At 46.8% G+C, this 22,442-nt stretch overlaps 1 protein-coding gene across 1 annotated transcript; it reads right to left on the bottom strand.

The window, feature by feature from the left end:
- Positions 1-264: 264 nt before the first annotated feature.
- Positions 265-21,684, bottom strand: FOXO4 (forkhead box O4). The gene is given in 4 exon segments (XM_050901601.1): positions 265-4,037; positions 8,934-10,175; positions 21,233-21,435; positions 21,438-21,684. Coding segments are annotated over 3 exon segments (1,620 nt in total). The 5' UTR covers positions 21,631-21,684; the 3' UTR covers positions 265-4,037; positions 8,934-8,951.
- Positions 21,685-22,442: the final 758 nt, after the last annotated feature.

Below are 22,442 nucleotides of genomic sequence, written 5' to 3'. Positions count from 1 at the left end.
TTAAGTTATAAAGAAGGCTCAAGCAATTTGCTAAACCCAGGTGTAAATAAAAGCAACAAGTCTGCCTCCTACTAGGCTCCATGGGCCTAGTTACCCGAATCCTTCACGGCGCAGAGCTGCGTGGTGGCTTCACGCTGTGAAAGACAGCATTTGATCCTCTGGAGATGAAGAAACTTGTTACCCAAGCTCAGTGAGGACAAAGAAACACACAGCACAACGTAAGGCTTCATGCCAAGAGTCCCCTGCCCACTCCCCTCAGGCACTTACGGAGGAGCATCACTCCCCATGTCACGGGCCCCTCCCCACCCAGCTCACAGCTGCTCTCGAAATCCCAGCCCAATCCTTCATTAGAGCAAAAACTAGCCCACAAGTGCAGGGCCTGCAGTACTAACGCAGAACAAAGACCCACCAAGACACTATCCTGAATCCAGCAGCAGTCAGTAGCAAACACTTTGGGCAAGAACACAAAAAACTGGACAAGTATTGAGCAACCCTCTGCCAGGTACAGCCTTTCAGCAAGCAGCAGTTTAGGAACTTTAAAGTCTCCTGTGTCCTATGAGGAAATATCCCAGGCTAGAAAAGCTCAAGGTTTATGAAAAGGAAGTTATTTGAGAAGGGGCTGGAGAACTCCTGAATTCTCTGCATCCCTGCCCTCTGTGCCCATGATCCAAGCTATCCTGCTACACATACAAACCAGAAGCTAAGTTGCCTGCCTGAGCCTGCAACATTACATTCATGGTTTATTGAGCACTCCCAGAGCACCGTTAGTCTTCTGAATGCCATCCTCAGCCCTAGCATGCTCTCAGGCTTCGTCAACCACTGCCAGCTCCCATTGTGCTGAGGAGACAGAGAGCACCTGCACGGACCGCCGCAAGACAGACATCACTGTCAGCACACTGGTACGGCAGGACTCCCGCCAGACGTGCTTCTGTCTCCAGTGCTGTCCCCAGGACAGGCGATTCCCCAGGAGTCTGACCTGGGAGTATGGAAAAAAACCCAGAAATAGATAGGTGCTCTGTTCCTTAATAAAAGGACAGGGTCTCTTATGAACTCACACTGTAGGGCACCAACAGGCCTTGGTGTACCTGGGCTGCAGCTCCTTCAGCTGGAACATGTTGAGGACATGTACTAGCTGAGATAATGTCAGATCCCCCCAGGGCGCTACCTAAGTGCTCAGGGCCAGGTTCTCTGCAGCTAGAGATCACGCCAGGTCCCCAGTGCTGTCACACCTAGGGGACACCTTGGAACAGCCTGAAGACAGCACTTCTTCCCCACAGACCAACCCAGCCAGAAACGGCTCACCATGGATTTGCAAGTCTGAAGCACTGTTTACTAATATTGTCCATCCTATTGCTTTGGGCTCCATTTTCATGAGAAATGAGCTATAGATTCACATGTAACATGACTACACATACCAGTGTCTTGTCCTTTGATACATGGCTGTGAAGCATGGGCAGCCAGTCAACTTGCTCTGGAGATCATGGGATTCATTTCCCCTCAGGTCCCAAGTTGACAAAGTGACATATTACGTGCCAAATAACACAAATCCTGCCAGATCTATTAGCTGCAGCCTAGAACAGCCGATTCTTATGTGCGGCACATGCCTTCAGGTGTTCGTGGAAAGAGTATCTATCCATTTGTGTAATGAACTAACTGCAATGAGAATGTACATCCATGACTCAAGTCTGCAAGATCTGGGATCTCAGCTTAGGATCTGCCTTTTTGTTTGTTTGTTACAACAAGGTGTGGCCAGACATGCGGATCGTAGGTAAATTTGAAACATATCACCATGAGGTCTGCCATGAAGCAAAGGTTATCAAACTATTGAAAGGCTCTGATGGCAGAGCATGCTAAAGATAAGACTGTTGAAGACTCCTTGTTACAGGTAACCAGACAAACCACTCCTGTTCCAATCTCCACTCAAATGAAAATGAAATGAAACCCATGAAAACAGAGGAGACAAGGTGGTAAAACAGTATGGCTCATCGCACTGCATGATACAAACCTTCTGAACAGAAGCCAGTGCCACCTTCAGAAAGGATTGGAGAGGCTTTCTGCCGGACCAAGCCTACCAGAACACCATGAAAGCACCATGCCTCCCACATATCCTGCCACTGCAAACACCAAAAAGGTGACAGGAACATGCCAGCTAATGCTCTGAACTAACCTCTTGACTCCTAGCTTCTGTCCTGCAAGAACAAAGAGACAGGGCAGGATCCTAGGCACATCCCCAAGTGTGTGCCTACAGGGTTCAAGTTCCCCAGCAGTAGCAGAAACTTCAGCAAGAAAACAAAAACCTCTGGAAACCAAAAAGCGAGCTACCAAATACAACTGATCATGTGTCCTCCATAAGGGCTACCTAGAGTGTCAGCAGATCTAGCATGATCCAGTCCACACCATCTTCTTAGCAGACTAGGGAATCTGTCCTATGTATCAGCTGTAGTCCAGCTACTTAAGGGATTAGCTGAGAATGAGCGTGCTGTTAATGATTAGCATTCCCTAACATCATGCTCTTGGCTTGGCCGGAGCGCCCAGTTGAGGAAAGAGACTGAGTAGCTGTGGCTGAATGCCATGCCACACAGGCACCTTCCACCTGTTCTGGGGAGAGCAGCCATTCCCCAGTTACACTGTGGTGCCCTTCCCACTTTTCCAATGACATTTTCAGCTTCTTGGCCCAAAATGCCTTAGGCCTGTCCCCTCCCATACTGTAGTGTTATCTGGTATCAAGGGGACAGATGCAGCAAATGTGGGGGGTTTTTAATCCAATAATCTCATTTTCAATTAAAATATATAATATATATTTAAAAAGGTTTAGAAAAGCTTCTATGTAATTTGCAGCTACTTTTACATATAGATTACAATAATGTACAACTCTTCCCCAAGGTGGTTTGAAACCACAAGGACCTGCCAATTCTTTCCCCTCAATCATATACATTATCAAACATCAAATGCATTTGTTCCTAATACAGCTCTGAAAGAAGTCTGTCACTGGTACCTTCTCAGAGGGAGATATGCCTAATACGCCTCATGGGGACACACTTAACATTGGCTTCATATTTACTGTAGAAAGTTCCCAGATTAGTAAAAAAATATTTCATCTATAGAAAATGCCCTTCTGAAAAGCAACCAGGGCTCTGTTAAGGCCACACCCAGGCTTTCCATTTCTCTGCTGTAGCAAGACAGATCAGAAACAAACCCAAAAGGATGTTTTTATGTCCCAGAAACAGCTATTAGCACCTGTGCTTATTTTACAGCAGCCTGGTGTATCAGGAAAGTGCTGAGAAAAGCATAGGGACTTCTTGAAATATGCTTCTGATTCAATGGGGCTCAGTTGGCACAGTGAAAAACTCAATGTCCTCCTGTTCCACTCAGATAGACATGAGGAAGCCTTCTACACCACGACCACCACACCTCCCTGCAGAACGATGATGGCTGCTCCAGAGACGGGCACACTGAAACCACTGAAACCAACCCCAATATAGCACACCCTTTTCCCACAGGGCTTCCACCAACAAGCTCCTTCCAATTCCTCTGCGAGTCTGTGGGATACCAAGTGCGCATCTGGTGGCTTAATGAAAACGTCCAACTACTTAGTCCCAGAGGGCAAACCAAGTGAGAGCAGAGCCAGCCCTCTGCCAGTCCAAGGCACTGGGAGACTTTCTGCCATAGCAGAGAGAGGATAGCCATTGAGAGATTCCTCCAACAACTCTTCACATGGGAAAACGCTATAGCCTCGCACAGAGTCTTCGGGCTGAGGTTTTTACCAGGGCTCCTCTTTGGACATGTACAGCCCAGGGTTTCTCCAGATGGTCCAAGGCAGGGTCAGGTTTGTAGGAAGAGCCATGGCACATAACAGGATTATTATTTTTAAACTCTTCCTGTTGCAGCCAGATGCAGGTTGCCCCTTCTTCCCAGGTGGGCAGCCACTTCTGCCCAAGGCGTGGTGTGCAGGGAAACCGAATCCAACGTGCTCCATTCCTTTCTCTGCCAGGGGTGCAAAATGAAGTCAGAACCCGATGTTCAAAACCTGAAGGACACTAGGAAGAAAAAAAATAGAGTGAATGGTTAGATCTCAGCTTCAGTGGGAATCCTGGATGCACAGATAAGGAGTTAATTACTATCAATCAGCCCCTGCTGCTCAAAGGATGCCAACTTCCGGCAAGGAACAAACACAGATCACAAGAGGCCTTGATCAACGGAGAGTCAAGTGGAGGATGCAACTGCTCAGCTCCAAGCTTCGGAGTACGATTGAGACAGAAAGACAAAACAAAAGCACAAAGGTCAAAAGTAAGCACTCCTCCTGTAAGCTGACAGCACCAACAAAGCTCTGCAAGATAAGGAGGTTTAAAAAAGGACTTGGCTAACACCAGAGGCATTGCAGGAAAGCAGCAAGGAAGAGGAAAATTACTCTTCACCTTAAGCAACCACAAATACCAATTGGTAGGGAAAAGACTAAAAAAGGGATTTTTAGAGATATCACACTAAAACTGTTTATGCTCACCCACTTAAAGAAATCCTTTATCTACCTACAAATAATTAAACATTTCTAGGTATCTCATTTCCCTGCAAGTCTAAAGATCCCTTCTCAGGTCTTCTGCCTCACCTCAACAAAGCTGCCACAACTTGTTCAAACAAGCCCTGGAATAGGTCTAAGCAGACTTAAGACATAAAACCTCCACCATAGGCCTATGATCCACTTTGGAAGGCAGAATAGCAAGATAAATACAGGGCATCCCATCAGTTGCATTCAGTAATAGTGAGCATGAAATGAACTTGTGGAATGGGAAAGAAGCTACAAGAGGGAATCAGCCCTGAACAAGAAAAGACAGTAACTTAAAACAGAAGCCAGAGCAACAGGCTACTTTGGGAAACTGCAAGTTGATTGGGGCTTTATTTATTTGTTAATGTTGTGGTAGATAAAAATACAGTGTTTGGACCAAAGGGAATTAGATGGAGCACAGTAGGAAAACCACGAGTCCAGACCAAGCTGGGCAAGGGATAAAGAGTTCTCCAGGCTATGAAGCTATAGGGAGTCTAACTGAACAACTAAAGATCATTAACTAATGTCCACCGGAAGAGTGGATGGACTTTACACTCGTCAATGAGGCACAAACTGTACCACTGTAAAAAAGAGGCAATTCTATTCCCAGGTATTCCTCCTATTGGCTTGCAGAAATACATAACATAGAGGTAGATGAGCAAGCCCAAAGTCCCTGAGCTGCTCAGAGCCAGCCAGGTGGCCACCCACACTTCCCACAACCGGAATGGAAGACACTTGCATCAAGTGCTGAAGGCAAGACTGGTTGCCCATGATGGAGCACCTGCATGCCACAATCTCATTCCAGCTGTGGCTACCCTTTTTCCATGACCTTTGCTCGCTAAGGTTCCTATAAATCACTCTGTATGGTTTGCACATCCAGTGTCTTAACCAGTGAATGGCAGGTTTACAACCAAGTGAGCTGCAGCTACCAGACAACAGCAGCAGAAATTGTAGAATTTATATTTTTCCTAGTCAAGGAAAGTATTCACACACTGACTTTCTTCCTCTGTGGCTAATAGCTAGGTTTGTGGGTGTTACATCACTGCTGGGCAGAGGCAAAGTTTCAATGTTTGATCTCTAATCTCCAAGAGACACAGGGTTCAAACAGACTTCTGGTGAAGCTGTGGACAAGCTCTTTAGCATTTAACTTGCAAGAAGGGGATAAAGTCATGTCAGCTTTGAGCACCACGGGTAACATCAACCAGCTTGTGTCTTCCCAAGTGCTGCAGAGAGACTAAGTACTTATTCCTAAAGATCTTCTTTTGCCTGCAAAGAGAAATATTTCCCCAGCTCCAGTTTCATTCTGGCTGTTGAAATCAGAGTGTGATCACTGGCATTTATTGATGAACAGTTTTTGCTTGGCGTTACACCCATAACTGACCCAGAAGGCTACAGGTTAAGCCCACAGTAACTACTCAGAAGGACAGCTTTAGGTTAGCAATCACTTAGAGCAGCTTTTGCCAATGTGAATTTAACATGGAAAAAACCACATTCATAGAAAGGATATGAGAGGAAAAAAGCCTGGCACACAGGAACAATATATAGTGGCAATCATGCTTTCCCTAAACAGTGATTTCCAAACAGGGACCCTAACAACTCACTGCAGTAACAGATTCAGAGAAGGGAGAGATTACACAATCTTGACCTCCTCACAGACACTGATGTCTGCAGCTCACATGGTTTTGGAACTTGTAAATTTGAAAAAACATTCTGCCTTCTTTTCCCAGGGTCCTTCCTGGCCTCCAGGAACACTCTTATTTCTCTCCATGCACGCCCTGTTCCCCCTTTCTTAGAAACCCAACCCACCTCTCTGTCTCGGTAGCATTTTACACAATACTTGCTCTCCTTCGGGGAAAAAGCTCCCCTTCATCCCACTTCATGGATTCCAGGATACAGGCAAAACTGAAAAGCCTTGCAAAGCTCAGAAAAAGCAAACATAATCTAAGGACAGAATAAAAGGCTTGAAACAAAGCATGCTGAACAGGGTGTCACTTCTCCTCCAAGTGCTGTACTGCTGTTAAGAATTGTTCACCAAGAGACATGTAGGAGCTACTCTTTCTGCTGAAACATGATACTGGTTCAGAACTTGTTCCAGATCTCACTCCTTTCTTAGTGAGTATGTGTCCAACATATTTCCCAGAAAGTATCTCTTCAACTTCACACATGGAACAAAGCAAATCCAGGGTTTTTAACATCAGATAGCTCCTCTGTTTTGATTAAGCAATTCACATGCTAAGTATGGAATAATATGGAAAAAGAACATAACCATGCTGTTAAGAGCTCATGTTCTCCCTCTTAAGCATTTAATTATACCCACATCTTCACCAGTACTAGACCCTACCCTTTGATAAACATTCCCTCAGCTTCTCTGCTTTACGTTCTTAAAAAAAATAATCTATGCCTGGTATTCTGTAGACAGAGGTCTTGTCTATCCAGCCCAGGTAATTAATGCACCCAGGACTGCAGGACAGCTTGCATAAGTTTTGAAAACACTCCTGTGAAAAACATTTCACCCCTGCAAAGTCAATGTTTTCCCCAAATACGATGGCCTGCCCTAGCATGGCATGAAAAAAACCAATCACAAAAGCTCAGAACAATATCCAGTGGAAACACTGCTCAAAAGGCCACAGCCTCTGTCACTAACTTGTAAACAGTCCTAACTCTGATGAAGGACGCTAATGTTTTGTGAACCAAATTTGTCTTTGAAATCAAAACTGAGTTTCCATGTTCCACCTGGAATTAGTATATTCAATTTAAGACAGCCACTCAGTAATTCAGCAAGAGCACAGTTAACAAATGCACAAGACTATAAAAAGCCCCATAACGAAACAGAAAAGCTTGATTGATCCTCCCTCTCTCTACAGTAGAGAGATCTGTTAAGTACAGACAGAAGAACATTACTAATAAATGAAATCCTAAGCAGTGTAGTGGAACTTGGAATAAGAGGGAGTTAAATTGTGTTTAAAAAGTCAATATATAGTGCTGTATCAACGTGTTCACAGGGTTTAAGTACCACCAGCTCAAAGGACAGCATTTCACTTTGTCTAGACCCAAGACACTCGTCTAGAATGGCTGTACTGGGGCAGAGCAGAAAAATATTTAACTTAATATCTGGTCTCCAGCATGAACAGCAGCAGATATCACCAGAAAATTTAGATTGAAATGGGCCTCCAGAGGTCACCCAGTCCAAACTACCTCCAGGTTACTCAGGTGCCTAGGAAAGAGTATTAAGGTCAAGTACATGATAATTTCACTTAGTCTCCATCATTTTGAAGCTCAAGGGCTCCCCACAACTGAAGCAGTATCTGCAATTTGCCCTTACTTCTGCCTGCTCAGCTGGCCAGTACTAAGGGTTGAATTTGCAACACTAACAAATACCATATCTGCCTCCTAAACAGGAAATATTCTTGGCGAGGCTTCCACTTCCCAACCAATATCCAGCCTATGCTCCAGTCCATAGAACAAACTGCCCATTTTCTGTTAGCTAACTCCAAGTGTAATGTATGCCTTCGGCTCCATTTCTCTAATTCAACTGCCTCAGCTGTTAAAGAGCTTCAAATTAGCATGTCACACCCTCAGAGACTAAGACATTTTTAATTCTTGTTCTCATATACACTATTTGCCAAACTGACTCTAGAATTTTTTTTTCAAATATGAAAGATGGCTGAAGAGGCAGCTTTGCTGTGCGTGGGATAGCACTAACACATCCTTCCTCCTTCCATCTCCATCCACACTGCATACTCCTGTTTCCCATTCCCATTCCAATAATGGGTACCTAAGCAATTCAGTAGTTAATGCTGATGAACCAGCTTACCAGACTTTACAGATACTATCCCAGATAAGGGAAGGGCAGAAGGTCTGATAACTGAGAGTGATTGTGTCCTGCTACACACAAGGGCAAAGCAGGCAGTCATGACACAGACACGCTTTGCAACTATACATACTAGAAAATTTTGCAAGGATAATAATAACTTGGATAGAAACACAGCATGCGCTTGGCTCAGTTCAACCACTCTGTATATATAGGATCATGTCTTTATTTATGGAATCAGCATATGCTCTCAGGTCAACTTCAGAGCTATAGGCATTGCATGGCAGAGACCGATGTCCTGTAACGCAGTCATCTTTGGGAACGAGAGACAACAGGAGTTTCATTCAGGTTGCTGCTCTACTCCATAAAGGAGTTTACTACCTGGTAAGTTAAATCTACCTACCTCTACACAGCTTTTTTTCCTTCTAAAAGGGAATGCGGTTCTCCCAGAAGCTTTTTACTCAAAGAGCACCTGCGCTTCCAAAGAGGTATCTTTAACTGCTGCAGAGTTGGGCAGAGGAACCATCCCAGACAGGGATGTTGCCACTATAGAGCTGTAACATTTTACATAACTACACCTACCTTTTAGTGCTCCTGAAGTTAACTTGGTACCCAGGTATGGTTGGAGGCCTGTGAGGTGCTGGGATAGCTGGGAGTAGACAGAATAGGTTCAAAATTAAAGTCCAGTCCTTCTCCATCCATGAGTTCACTGTTGATTATGTAATCCATATCACATTCAAGGTTCTCCATGTACATGTCAATGTCCAGGTCAATGGGCAGCCTGTCCTGGTTCAATCCCAAGGGAGCAGGGCTAGCAGAAGAAAGAAGCAGTGGACTGCCCAGCTGGACCGACTGGGCAGTTGTTGCAGAAACTGGAGCCTTCAAACTGGTGATGCTGGCAGTGTTTTGAGGAGATGTTACCATGGGAAGTGTTGATGGCAGAACACTGGCACCAACTGGCTCTGCCTGCTGCTCTGTAGGCTTTCCTCGTGGATTGCCTGAGCTCATCTTACTCTGGGCAGCTTGTCCACCTAGAAGCAGAAGAGTTCGGCTGCTCATCCTGCTACCAGTCTGCGGGAGAACTGGATCCACCTGAGTCATCATAACATCCCTCGGAGGCGGAGAGCTGGGTGTTAGAAGAGCTTCCAAGGTCTGAGGGGCAGAGAAATGGCTGACAGAACTTTGCAGCGAGATATCAACACGGTTAAACAGGGAATTGCCAAAAGTAGCGGTCTGACCAGCTGCATTCGGGCCTTGCAAGGAAAAGCTGGAATCTCTCTGGATCTGACCACTCGAGGCAGATTGCTGGGTAGATAACACAGATGAGCTGGGAGACATCAAATTTAACCCATCGATGAGCTCAAGCTCCTCAGTCACAGTTGGTGGTACATTGCTGGATGCACTGGAGTACACTAGAGAAGGAAGCAGCTCTTCATCGTGGAGGTCATCCTGCTCTGTCAGGATAGGGGAAAGCCTGGCACTAATGGTGCTTGCATTGGAACTGGTTCGAGGCCGGAAGGTGTTCCACACGTCAGAGTCCTCATTGCTTCTTGAGGACGGGCTCCCAGGCCACTTAGGGAATTGGGAGCCAGGACTGTCAGCAGTTGATTCTGAAGCAGACTGGAGAGGAGGCTTCTTTTTGGATGCTTTACCTCTGACTTTTGCGAGTTTGCTGCTGTTGTCCATGGAGGCAGCTCTTCTTCTTGGTGCTTTTCCACTTTTACCACCCTCAGGATTGAGCATCCACCAAGAGCTCTTCCCTGTGGCTTCATTATGGACTTTAATAAACTTGCTGTGCAGGGACAGGTTATGTCTAATAGAGTTCTGGAAAAAAAAAAACCAAAACCCACAAGATATAAGAACCTGACAGTTGACACACCTCCCAAGCATAAATGCATTCAGACAGTATCCAGAGAAGAAAGTTATAACAAAGACCTACCCATAAAAAACTGCTATTTCTGCTTGAACATGCTTGACAGCACTAGCAAGCAGTGCCATGTCTCACTGCAGCACCAAGTGTGAAACTACCATGACAACTAGCAGCTTCCAACTAGCGAAATACTAACACAAAAGAACTTTTCAAGACCATACAGAATCTGCAAAAACTACGCATACCACAGAGCAAGTAAGCAAATTCCCAAATACAGCTTGCAACTTCATCATGAGCCTAACTGAATTTGAGCTAATGCTGCTCCCACCCTTCTGCCAACCCCATTAGCCAGCATAAGCCTGGCTGAAGTTTTTAATTTTTATATGGCTAGCTTTCAGATGGATTTGAGCACAGCACAGCAGCAAATCAAATAGACTGGGTGAAGAGAAATGGCAAAACACTTCTAATTCAGTACGCCCATTATCATCTTCATCCCAAAACCAGAGAAACGAGAGAAACTTTGTGGAACAAGAGTCCTACTAATCCTGGAGCCTGCCAGCCTCACTCTGCAAGAAGGCAGCACGCTTTCCTCTGTGTGTGTTTCTAATGGAGTAAGATGTTCAGCGGATAGTGCACTCCCACACAGTACATGCCAGTTTTAACCTCTCCCATCTTTGCATTTGGCAAGGCACACATTCTTTGCCTCTCCCAACTCCTTTCTTTTGGTTTAGCTTTGATGGAAACTGCAAGCTAACATATCTGTACACCATCATCAAACTGAATTTTTATCCTGTAACTGATAAACTCCCCGGTATTTTAGAATCAGCAAGTAATAATCTCATTGTTTGAGCAGATCCTCCATAAACTCCTCTTGAGGCCTGTGTCATGCATTTGCTCAATATTTGCATTTAATTTGTTCAGATGGTCAAATTACACATCACTAAAAGGGGCAGCACTGGTAGCATAACAGCAGTCCAAGAGCAACATCTTTTTCATATAAACTAAAAGGTATATAGCAGCCTTCAGCTTTCATGCATGCTCTCTTAATTCTGAACAAAGTTAACTGTGCTTTTATCATCCTTTCCCACCACCTCTGAACACAGTTCTTTCCTGCCTGCTGCTGCTTTCCCTCTCCCCACCCTTTTCCTCTCGGACAAGTCCTCACCATGCTAATTTTGGCCACCTCACCAAAAGTACTATCCTAGAACAAAGCAGATGTAGATTAAAAATACAGGCAAAATGGAAAGTTTTCATGGAGAGGGAAGGAGATGTGAGAATCATTCTGTGTTAGCTTTCATTTTAACCTTTGGTTGTTGAGGACTTGGAGAAGACCGGCTTCTTGTTGTGATCGGTATCAAAGGATACATATGCTCTTACTCGCAGAGCACCCCAAGGGTTACTGCAGAGCCAGGGCCTGACAGAACATGTGTCAGTCAATGCTCTTACATAGTTCTATTATTTGAGTTGTTCACACTTATAGCTATACAACACTCCTGCCTGGCATCTTCTCTAAATAAAGCTTTCTTTTCCTTCAAGTCTTGAAAAAAGTAATTCAGACTGGTACCCTGTCTCCTGGAAGGCTGCTGCTTTCATTTCCAAAGAATTCCCCGCCTTTTCCAAGGTAAATGTGCATGACTTTGAATGCACACTGCTGCAGCAATAAGAACCACGAGGTTGTCACTAATTCTTCATTTATTCTCCTGAAAGTAATCTGTGAACTCATGATGACACCCAGTCCTGTCAGGAATGACCCAGTAGCTTGTACACATTGTATACATTTGGAGTCTCATAACCACCCGTTTTTTAGATCCATTTACTAAAATGGAACTTTAAACCAATAGGTTCACAATTTCAAAATTTCACAACTAACTATATTCTGTTTTGTTCTCATGCATGGCTACAGCCAGGTTTTAATTCCTGTGTCAGCAAAAGCACACTGCACTGGTGCAACTGTTTCTGCACTGGTGCAAGTGTTTCAGCAACACTGAAACCTCAACACAATTAGCACCACTTCGGGTATCATAAATGACAGTTTTACTAACTAGCTTTCTAGTTTTTTGGCTTAAAAGCAGCTTGAAATAAGACATCTTGGAATAAGACTAGGATTCACATGAACACAGATATGTGAAGCCTGGTGCCTTTTATGAAACAGTCTCAAAGTGCTTTTACATGTTACTGCTAAACTGACATAACGGCTAATAGCTGTAGAAACAGATAATTGCTGTACCACTCCTTCCTTCCTCATCTTCAAACTCTCCTCCTCCTGTAACACAAGCATCTGTGACCCTATGAGCTGGTTCAGAGAGCTAACCCAACCGAAAAGCAGCCCTATCCCTCCTTGAAAATTACTTTTCCTGCCTCTTTTATCTCTGCCTGTTTTTTGAACTACCTCACCGTAGGGGTCAAGCACTGAAAACTACGGAAGAGAACAGAATGTGTGGTTGGAGGCAGAGGAAAAAAACCTGAACACTTCTTACATTAGGGTTAACTGCTGTCAAAACTGCAATGCCTAAATTATCACTTTCGCACCTCTCCTGCAGAGTTTGCGAGGCAGCTCACCGCCACAGCACCCAGAGCCGTAACACACCTGCATGACTGAGCTCGCCTGCATAATGGAGACTCAAGTCCAGAGAGTCCCAAAATACAACTGAACCAATGCAGCTACCAGCCTGGGTGCTGTGAGACAGCACAAGAGATTCACACTTGCATACCACACGCTCCCCAGCACAACAATGCATCTGTTAGAATGATTTAATACACCTAACATATGGAGGGCACCCTCAAATCTCATTGAGAAAGTGAGGGACAAATCAATTACGCCAAAATAATCACAGAACTCCAGGTCAAACCTGACAGGAGAAGAAATGACAGAGTTCAGTCACCCAGGCAACCCTGACGTATTTCCTTTCTCGATGTTAAGCAACTCAAACCAGAAACACATAGATGACATTAACTTTTTAGACGCTCAACTTCAGCAGTGTGGGAGGATCCCAGTTGGTCTGAGCACCTGCAATCCACACAAGGTCTTGGCTCTGCAACATCTTTGACCATAAGGAAGCACAACCTGAAGGAAGAGGCACAGGCAGGAGTCCTTCAAATCCTTAGGGACCTCTTCAACAACTAGTTAGGGGTGGTTATTGCTGTTTACTCAGATATCTTATAGAGGTTCTTACGGCTGTATGTTAAGTACTGCGGTGAAAAAAATGCCAGTCTGTGTCTCTAATCCATCACAGATCAAAGATGATTCCTGTAAACCACATTCAGACAAAACCATGCTGAAATTAATGACAGATACTATGCAAAAAATTAAAGTTTGGCTAGAGACATTTATTGTACACTGAAGGGTGAACCATTCACTAGGTCCCAACCACTGTGTGTACAAGCTAGGATATATGGACCAGCCATAGAAGTGTGGCCAGCAGCATACACAAACTATTTCCTAAATCTCAGCTACCACAACATTAAATCTTATTAAATAAAATCTCCTAGCACTATTTAAAGGACAGGAGCACTCCTCACCATCGTACCAGGCCTGCCCCTACACCAGCATCAGTGCTGCTGTGGACCATACCCAGCACCAAACAGTGCTTTGGTCTCAGGATTGGGGAATTAGCCACGGGAGCTGGCAGCACAACCAAGCAATTATCCCGCCTGGTCAGCCTTCTGGAGAACTGCCATAGACACCAAGATACTATGAAAAATGCACAAGTGGATCATACAGAAGACAGAATGCCAGTGATAGCCTTTCCAGGGGACTATACGGCTTTATAGGTAAGGCCGACGTTATCTACTATAAAACTGAAGTTTTACTCAGAGCAGGTCAGAGCATTAAGGATGGTTTGCTCAGACTTTAAGGTTCCTCACACTAAAAACAAGCTTAAACTCACCTCCTGTGATATATGTTCTTCTAGGCACCATGTGACAGAAGCAGAAGGAGGCTCTTGTGCGCTGCCTGGAAGAGCTTGTCCATGCAGCGGTGCACGAACTGTGCTAGCAGAGCGCTTGAGGCCAAGCACAAGCTATGCTGAGAAAGACACAAGAAACAGTAGCTATCCTTGAAAATTCTGTGCTTGCCCACATTTGCCTGATTTTCAATCACTGCTCCCTATCACCAGGGCCATTCTCCCAGAAAATGTCAAGTTTCTACTACAAACCACAGAGGCATTAGATTTCTCAACAAAAAGTCTCTCTCAAGAATGAGTGACAAAAAAAAAAAAAAGATATGCAATCACTGCAGCTGCCTGTAATACACTCTCACTGCCTTGGAGGCATACAAAGAACATGGTCACATCCCAGCGCAGGCCATGTTCTAAAGCCAGGCCTATAATTGTGCCGAATTATCATTTGCCATGGCATTCTTGGGAGGCTGCAAGGGGAGAATGCCCCGCCTGCTGCATTTGTCAGTGCCTGTCTCAGCACTCACCCAGCCACTTGGCTCCAAAGGCTTCAGGAAAAAGTCTTCGTTGCAGAGATTTGCAAAGTTACACTCCAGCAAGTAAACAACTGCTCCAGAGCCAGGGAGCTAAAACATTTACCCAGCAATCCCCTTCCAGAAGGCACACGTGAGCACAGACACCAAGCTTGGCAGACAGGGAGCTGTATCTTAGGAAGAACATTTTCCTTTCTGTAATCTTTCAGTGGGAGCCAGAAGAAGAAAATCCTAGCCCTCTAAAAAGCAAAGACCGAGGCGATTTACAAGTTAACCAAGACAGGCAGGCATATACAACAAAAGCTGCTCAGGATTAGATAGAGCAGAAGAAACTTGTTGGAACAAGTAATACCAGCAGCCCAGGAGCAGCCTTCTCTGAGGACTGCCTGGAAAATTAAGCCGTGCTGCAAGGAATAATCTTTCAGCAAAGCAGCTTTCCAGAACAAACTGGCAGGGAGCAGTAAAGAGTAGCTGCAAAATCTTCAGGTAATTTGGCATTGCATGGGGCAGATGGACTTTCAACAAAAGATGATCTCTCCTTCACTTTTGAGGGGGATAACTACACTCTATAAGGCTTCAAATGAAAAAAATAAATCTTGCACTGCCATACTTACTCAGACATTACACCTTGTTTGGGAGAAGGGGCTGTTAATGTCACTTTAACGAGGGCTAAGTGTATGTCGCTACACTGTGATGGTGGGCCCTCACCACGGTTGACCACTCATCAATGAGGTTTATCCCACCTGAAAAATAGGACACGTGGTGACCCCACACTCGCACCATCATCCTACTCCTATGCACTGCCACTGGCCTCATTTTCTACACCCAGCACTTCACCATCCTCCCGTCCACAACACCCTGCAATGCCCAGCTGCCTTCCTCCCTCCTCACCAGGTCCTCACCTCAGCCAGACTACTTGCTGTGGCCAGACCATTTAAGGACTAACGGGATTAAAAGGTAGAAGATCCTGTTAAAAGAAAGACTGATGGACAAAAGCGACCCATGCTCCCCAGGTTTCCATGCTAGACTCTTCACTACAGCCTCTGAACAACGGTTGTTCAGCTTCTGTCTGTTATTTTCCCTCCTGCTTTAAGGAAACCCAGCTAGGTTGTCAGCAGCTGGGACAGAGAACATCTCCCTGCTGCCAGGGCTAAGCACATTGCTAACACCACATGAATGCATTTAGGGCCATATGAGGTAATGGCAAGAGTCCAGCAGTCTCCACCCACCCCCAGCTACTCTGGATTTGAACAGCCAGACCCTCCCTCCCATTACAGGGCAGCAACTTCCAAGAAACCAAAATCATCCCAACTTAATAGAAAGTAGCACCTACAACACCACTAAAGATTAACTGGACTTAAATTAAGTACCAATGATGAGAGCAATGACATCACTATTCTGATTCAATTTAGAATGCGCAATTCTTCATTGTTAGTGTCAGAAGGTTTAACGGGGAATTGTATAATTTCAGGCATGTGAACTTAGGAGCAAACACTACGGGCTTTCTCAGCACTGTCAACAGAAAGCAGCCTTCTTTCTTCACAGACTGAGGTCGACGGCTCAGAGACCCAGAGACTCAGAGAGAGACCCACACTCTAAACTGAGTATCCCCTATGCACAAATCTGCACCAGGCTGAAGGTCAGGCAGAATTATGCTTTGCTCAGAGCTACGATGCTGAGTTTAAGTTTTATGTTTTCTTTTGCTTTATGGCATCAAGTCAGTTATGTCTTAGTGAGCAAAGACAGGGAAATATTTTGAATGTCTTCTCAAACTATCATCTTGAAATTATCATTACCAAAAGTCAAAAGCAAGCCTGTGTAAAGCGTTCCCACCAGACGTTCCTTTCCAGATAAAGGGTTTCTTTGTGAAATTAAAGAAAGCTCTCCTGATAGTGATTTGGGCCCTTACTTGTCCATGTTAAGAAGCTATGATTCTGACAAGTCTGAGCCAAAAAATCTTCACGGATACAGGCACACTCCAGCACAGTCCAGATGGATATAAGCAAACAGCTAATGTGACTATTTTAGGAACTGACCATTGCTTTTTTGTAGATCTGACTACAGAAAAAACCCAAAAGCTGGGCTGAACAGTAGTCGACATGCCAACAAACTATAAACTTTTCATCTTTACCAAAACAAGTGTTCACCTAATTCTGCATCCACTGAACTGGAATTCATTTGCAAGGCATAAGGATAACCTGGCAGAACCTACCAGCTGCAGCACAGCAGAAATAGTCCAGAAGACAGACAGGCTTGCTTTTGTCTGCTGGCCTTTTACTCTTTCATGGAGGAGCTTCAGAGGGCCACAGGATGAGCAACCGCTCCAACGTGAGGGAGCTCTGCGCATGCTCTGCCAGGAGGTCAGACATCCTCAGCTCTGGGAGAGGCTGGGGACCTTCAGAGCCAGCACTATGGCACTGGAAGTCAGTGAAGTCACCCTATCATCACAAACTGAATTGCAGGGTACATGCAAGGAAGCACCTGAGAGCCCTCAGCCAGGTCTCCTGATCCATCTGGTCAACAGTTAATATCAACTACGGGCAATACGCATATAACACAAGCATGGAATGGAAGGGTTTAAAGTAAAATGCTGCCCACTGTAATAAAGATTAAGAGCTAGCTGAGTTTCCAGACGGATGACACCTTCTGTTTCAGACAAGCAGAATGCTTGGTAATTTTTAATTCGTAATACAGCTACTTGAGTTGTTGCACATATATATGCTTATATACATGTACACATTTGAATCAAAGTGTATGTGAAGTACCAGAATGCAGAGGTGTGACTTCAGTGTCCTGTAACTAATGCAATACTGCAGCATCATTTGTTCTTTCCTTGACATTGCATGCATAGGAAACGTCTGATTTTTGCTTCAGTGAAGCGTCTTTGGAGGGTGAAAAGGATGGTTTTAAAGTTCATTCTGTTCCTACAAAGGGAAAGACAACAGCTTTGGGAGAATACACAGAATGTTTCCCTGAGAAAGACTGGTTCTTAACATTGCTCCTCACTGTGTCAAACTTGCTCATACTCACGGATGCGGGAAACGCAACAACCAGTGCAAACTGCTTCAGCAGGGTTTAATGCACTTCTACTTTATTCAAAACCCTCAACACCTGCCTCCTCCAAGTAATCTCAAAGCCAGAAGGAATCATCCTTTTAGCCACAGAGCAGCTTGCAGAGCACTGAGGGGAGGATTACAAAGAAGCCCCGCGACACACCCCTGGCAAGGACACTTCTGCCTTTCAGGCTGGTTAATTCTTAACTTCAGCTGAATTACTGCAGAGGAAGGACAGACTGCACATCCAGCAAATCTGTCCTTTACAAAGCGGTTGAAGCAGTTCAAGAACAGCAAACACCACCTTCCTCGAAAACACAGGTTCTTCCGGAATTCACAGAGGTTACACCCTGGCAGTCTGTAACAGCTGTATTTCCCCCAATTGTATAGTGGAGTAGGACAGCTGTAAAGTAATTACGAAGCAACAATGAGTTCATGGGGTTTGTATTAACTAAAGTAGATTTAAAAAGAAAATTTTTAAAGACACATTTCTTTTAATTTCCCATTTAAAATTCTCTATTAGAACTACACTACATACAAATAGGACATATCATCAGTATGGGTCTGCCCAAACAACACAGAAATACCACAACTCTAGGAGCTGTAGATCTTAACAGGCATCAAAATGCTACATCAGCATTTAGCAGCAGCTCCACATTAATTTCCTTTATCCAAACTCATTTGGTTCAAAACTGAGAAATCAATAAAGCTAAGACAACTCAAGAAGTTTTTCTTTTACTTTACAAATTATAAAAAGATGCAAGCAAAGCTTCACACCTCTAAAAATAACAAGGAACAGTGAAAACAAAAAAACAGGCAGGTCCATTCCTCAACTGAAGAGACATCTTTTGTTTATTCAGTTTGTCTCAAATATAACACACGCAGCTATTAAATTTACTCTAAGTCCACAAAATCAAATTGATTTGATTGATTCCACATCTTTAAAACTGTAAATGTCTAACCTGCCTTCATCTAATGCACCTTGATGCAAATAGACTAAAGTAAAACAAAAAAACCTCCTGCAAATCTATATAATTGTATGTTAATATAAAGCAAGACTAGAAGTCAGAGTTCTGTGGTCATACATGATGGGGCACGCATCCTGTCAAGCCCTGCCAACAGGATTTGAGAGTGTGAACAGGGAAGAAAATGGAGCAGAGGGAATATACTACAGCCCCCTTTGCCTCTCCTGGGCACGTAAGATCAACCACATACCCCCTACATACCAACCCAAACTTTGACAATATTTGTTAAAAATGAAAACAAGTTTTTATGAGAATTTCCCCTGGCATTTAAACAGTTTCAACCTTATTTCTATCATGGTTTTCTGTTTGCTGGTTAAAGTCAAGGGTTTTAAACTGCCCTAATCATAAGGCAGGCTGATTCCCACTACAGCCGCTGTTGTTCTGCCCTCCCTCATCTTTCCTGGCAAGAAGTTTCTGTCCTCTTCCCCTACTAAAGCCAGCCTGAGTTAGTCCATTCCCAGGCTGAAAAACTACAAATGAATTTCACACTGAAAAATCATCACAGAACAACTACAGCAACAGTGTCTGAGCAGGGACCTCAACCCTCGTATATGCACAAATTCTCATCTCTGCCTTTCTGCAAGATAAATCCAACTGTACGTTTCCCAAAAGTGATACATGATTAAAACACAGAGTAAAACCAAAGACTGACGGTTCCATTACATATGAATGAATAACAAAGGAACAGCCATACTGAATCAAGCCAGAAGTCTACCTATTCCAGCATCCAGTCTGGCACGACACTTCACTATATTCCACCTTCCCCACAACATGTGGGGATACATTTCAGAAGCCACACTGAACTTTAGTCTCAAGCACTACTGCCAAACAGATCCACACATTCCTGAAGAGAAAATGCACCAGTTCCATAACCGTCTGCCAAAATAATGTGAGTCCACACAGCAGCAGCAGGACCAGGACAGCACGCCTAGCCTGACGAAGCAAGAACTATCCTCCAGTGAGACCACCGAATCCTCTGAAAAGAAAATGCACCCAAGCACTGTCCCAAATCAGAATTTAATAAGGAAGATTCAACCTGTACAAAGGAGGAAAAAAAGAAAAAGTCCATTTTAGTCAAACTATGTGCACTCACCAGGAACCGTCAGTGAGCCAGATAAATGGGAAAGGTGAAAAATTTTGTATTGACCTGTGCCAGCTAAGCTGTGACAGCTGCATCCCTCTCACCACGTTCCTATGCTCTCTCGAGCAAACATTTGCACTTATGCAACCACATGGTGTGCCACTTCAGAGAGCTGAGCCAGCTCAAAGCTAACCTACCAGAAAAAGCTATCCTTTTTTTTTTTTTTTCCTTCAAAATTAACTCTCTGTGCTGACTTACTGCTCGGTCACACAAGCAGAAGAACGCATGGCTGGAGTCACGGAAGCCCCAAACCACACTGGCTCAAGCTGCCGCAGAACTGCAGCATGGACAAACTGCGAACGAACACTGCAAACAAAAAGGTACGCTGCAAACAAGAGTGTGGCGTTAAGTGTAATTCCAGTCTGCAGTGAGAGCAATAGATCACACTCTTTAGACTCCAGTCACGATGGCATCCACTGCGATATATGAGGACAGCCTGAGGGACTATTTCGCAAGCCAGCTCTCAGATCTCTCCTTCTCTTTGCTGGAGTTCGTTTGACTAAAGAGAACTGGAACACCAGGCTGCCACCTGCAGAGGACAGAAACGGAGTTTAGCTCTTCTACAGAACTATTTCCAGAGTGAGAGGAGAAGACAACATTAAGACTTATGAGCAGTATATTGCTTTTCCCTTTCCGAACTCCAGCACAGGTCCCCAGTCCCTGCATGGCCGCAGCACCAGCACTGCTCTGGGACACAGCACCCTTTTTAAAGGGGGCCTCTCGAAAGCCAAGAATGCCTGCTATGAAACAGTTATTTATATTGAGCTTTAGCACAGTCAGGTGACAAAGAACCGCAGCCTTGTATTTAAAAACCCATCAACTGATGCTTTGTCTTGCACAGAAGCTTAGCTACAGCCTTTTAACTGACCCTCACTCCTCTCCTGGAAAACTTTACAAACACAAAGGGTGCAAGGAGCAGCCTTACACAGCCATGCCGTAACCACCCACCCAGAGAAGCCTGCTCCTCTCTGCTCCAGCTGCACAGAGCTGGAGCTTGGGCTGGGTCTGAGAAGACCCTACCCAGCACTCACAGGCGGACAAACCTGTGCCAGCCAAGTGGCTTTCGCCAGAGCTGAACCCCAGGCCACCGCGCTGCAGCGTGGGGATTAGGCGTTGGCAGCAGCGTCGAGTGCGCAGAGCCTAGCTGGGGACGAGTAGCAACAGGTGAGCACGGGGCTGCGCGGCGGGGAGGGCGGCCGGCCGGGGCAAGCGGCAGCACCAGCTCGGCAGCAGGGCAGCGGGAAGGCGCCGCGGGCAGCCGCTCCTCGCCTGGCCGCACAGCCCGCCCCGGCCCCGGCACACCGCGGGCGTCCTGCCGAAGGCCAGGCCCGTCCCTCCCGCCCCGTCCCGGCCCATCGCGCACCTTCCAGCCGGCGGAGCTGTTGCTGTCGCCCTTGTCCTTGAAGTAGGGAACGGAGCGGACCATCCACTCGTAGATCTGCGCCAGCGTGAGCCGCTTCTCGGGGGCGCTCTCGATAGCCTGGCTGATGAGCTCGGCGTAGGACTGGTTGCCCCAGGCGTTGCGCCGGGAGCCGCCCTTCCGCGCCGCCGCGCCGCCCGCCCGCGCCCCTCGGCCCGCCCGGGCCCTGCCGCCGCGCCACCTGCGCCCTCCTCCGCCGCGCCCGCCGCGCCACCCGCCTCCGCCGGCGCCGCCGGCAGCTCAGGCCGCGGCAGCGGCCAGGTGCAGGAGCGCGGCCGGCTCTGCGGCTCGAAGTCGGGGTCGATGTCCGGCGCCGCCGCAGCGCCACCCGCCTCCGCCATGGGCGCCCGCCTCAGCGCCACCGCCACCAGGTCTGAGCCGCTCCGCCGCCGCGCATCGGCCCGGCCCGCTACCCCTTTGTGAGACCCAGGCCCCGCCGCCGCCGCGCCGCTCTGTTTACCAGGGAGCAGCGCCGCGCCCTGCGCCTGCGCGCGCGGGGCACGCCGGGAACAGTAGTCGCTGCAGGGAGACGGCAGGCGGCCTGGCCCAGCCGAAGGACTACAATACCCAGCGTCCCGCGCGCGGAGGGGCGGGGGGAGGGGCGGGGCCCCGACGGGTGAGCGTGGCAGGCGGTGCGCCCGCGCGACTACAGCTCCCAGCGGGCACTGCGGCGGCCGCGCTTACATAACCCGCCGCGGCGGTCTGCGAATCTGGTGACCCTGGAGCCCCCACGGAGGGCACCGCTCCTCCGCCCGCACGGGAGCGCGCTCCGGTACTCTGGGGCGTGCGGGCCCGGGAGTGCTGCTTCCTCGCGCCGTCCCGTCACGGACGGGAGCCTGTTTCCGGGGCACGCCCCAGCGCAAGGCGTGACGGGCCCGCGTCCCGGTCCCGGTCCCGGTCCATTCGTCAGAGCCGCAGCAACCAGGTTCCGGGGCCCCGGCACTCCCCGCGCCATACAGCGCCCGGGGCCGGCCTCGCCCAGGACACTGTATGGCGCAGACATATCTACGTTTTTCGGCCCCGCGCCCGGGTTCCCAGCCCAGGCGCCCAGGGCAGCCGACTCGGCCTCGGGGTCTGCACCGCCCCGCGGGGGCCCGGCTGCGGCGGCCCAGGCGGCGCGGGGCAGGGTCGAGCGCGAGCCCGGCTTGCAGGT

This window comes from Gymnogyps californianus, chromosome 9 (assembly GCF_018139145.2).
Source record: "Gymnogyps californianus isolate 813 chromosome 9, ASM1813914v2, whole genome shotgun sequence".
Taxonomy (NCBI): Eukaryota; Metazoa; Chordata; class Aves; order Accipitriformes; family Cathartidae; genus Gymnogyps; species Gymnogyps californianus.
This window is presented reverse-complemented; position numbering and strand designations above follow the sequence as displayed.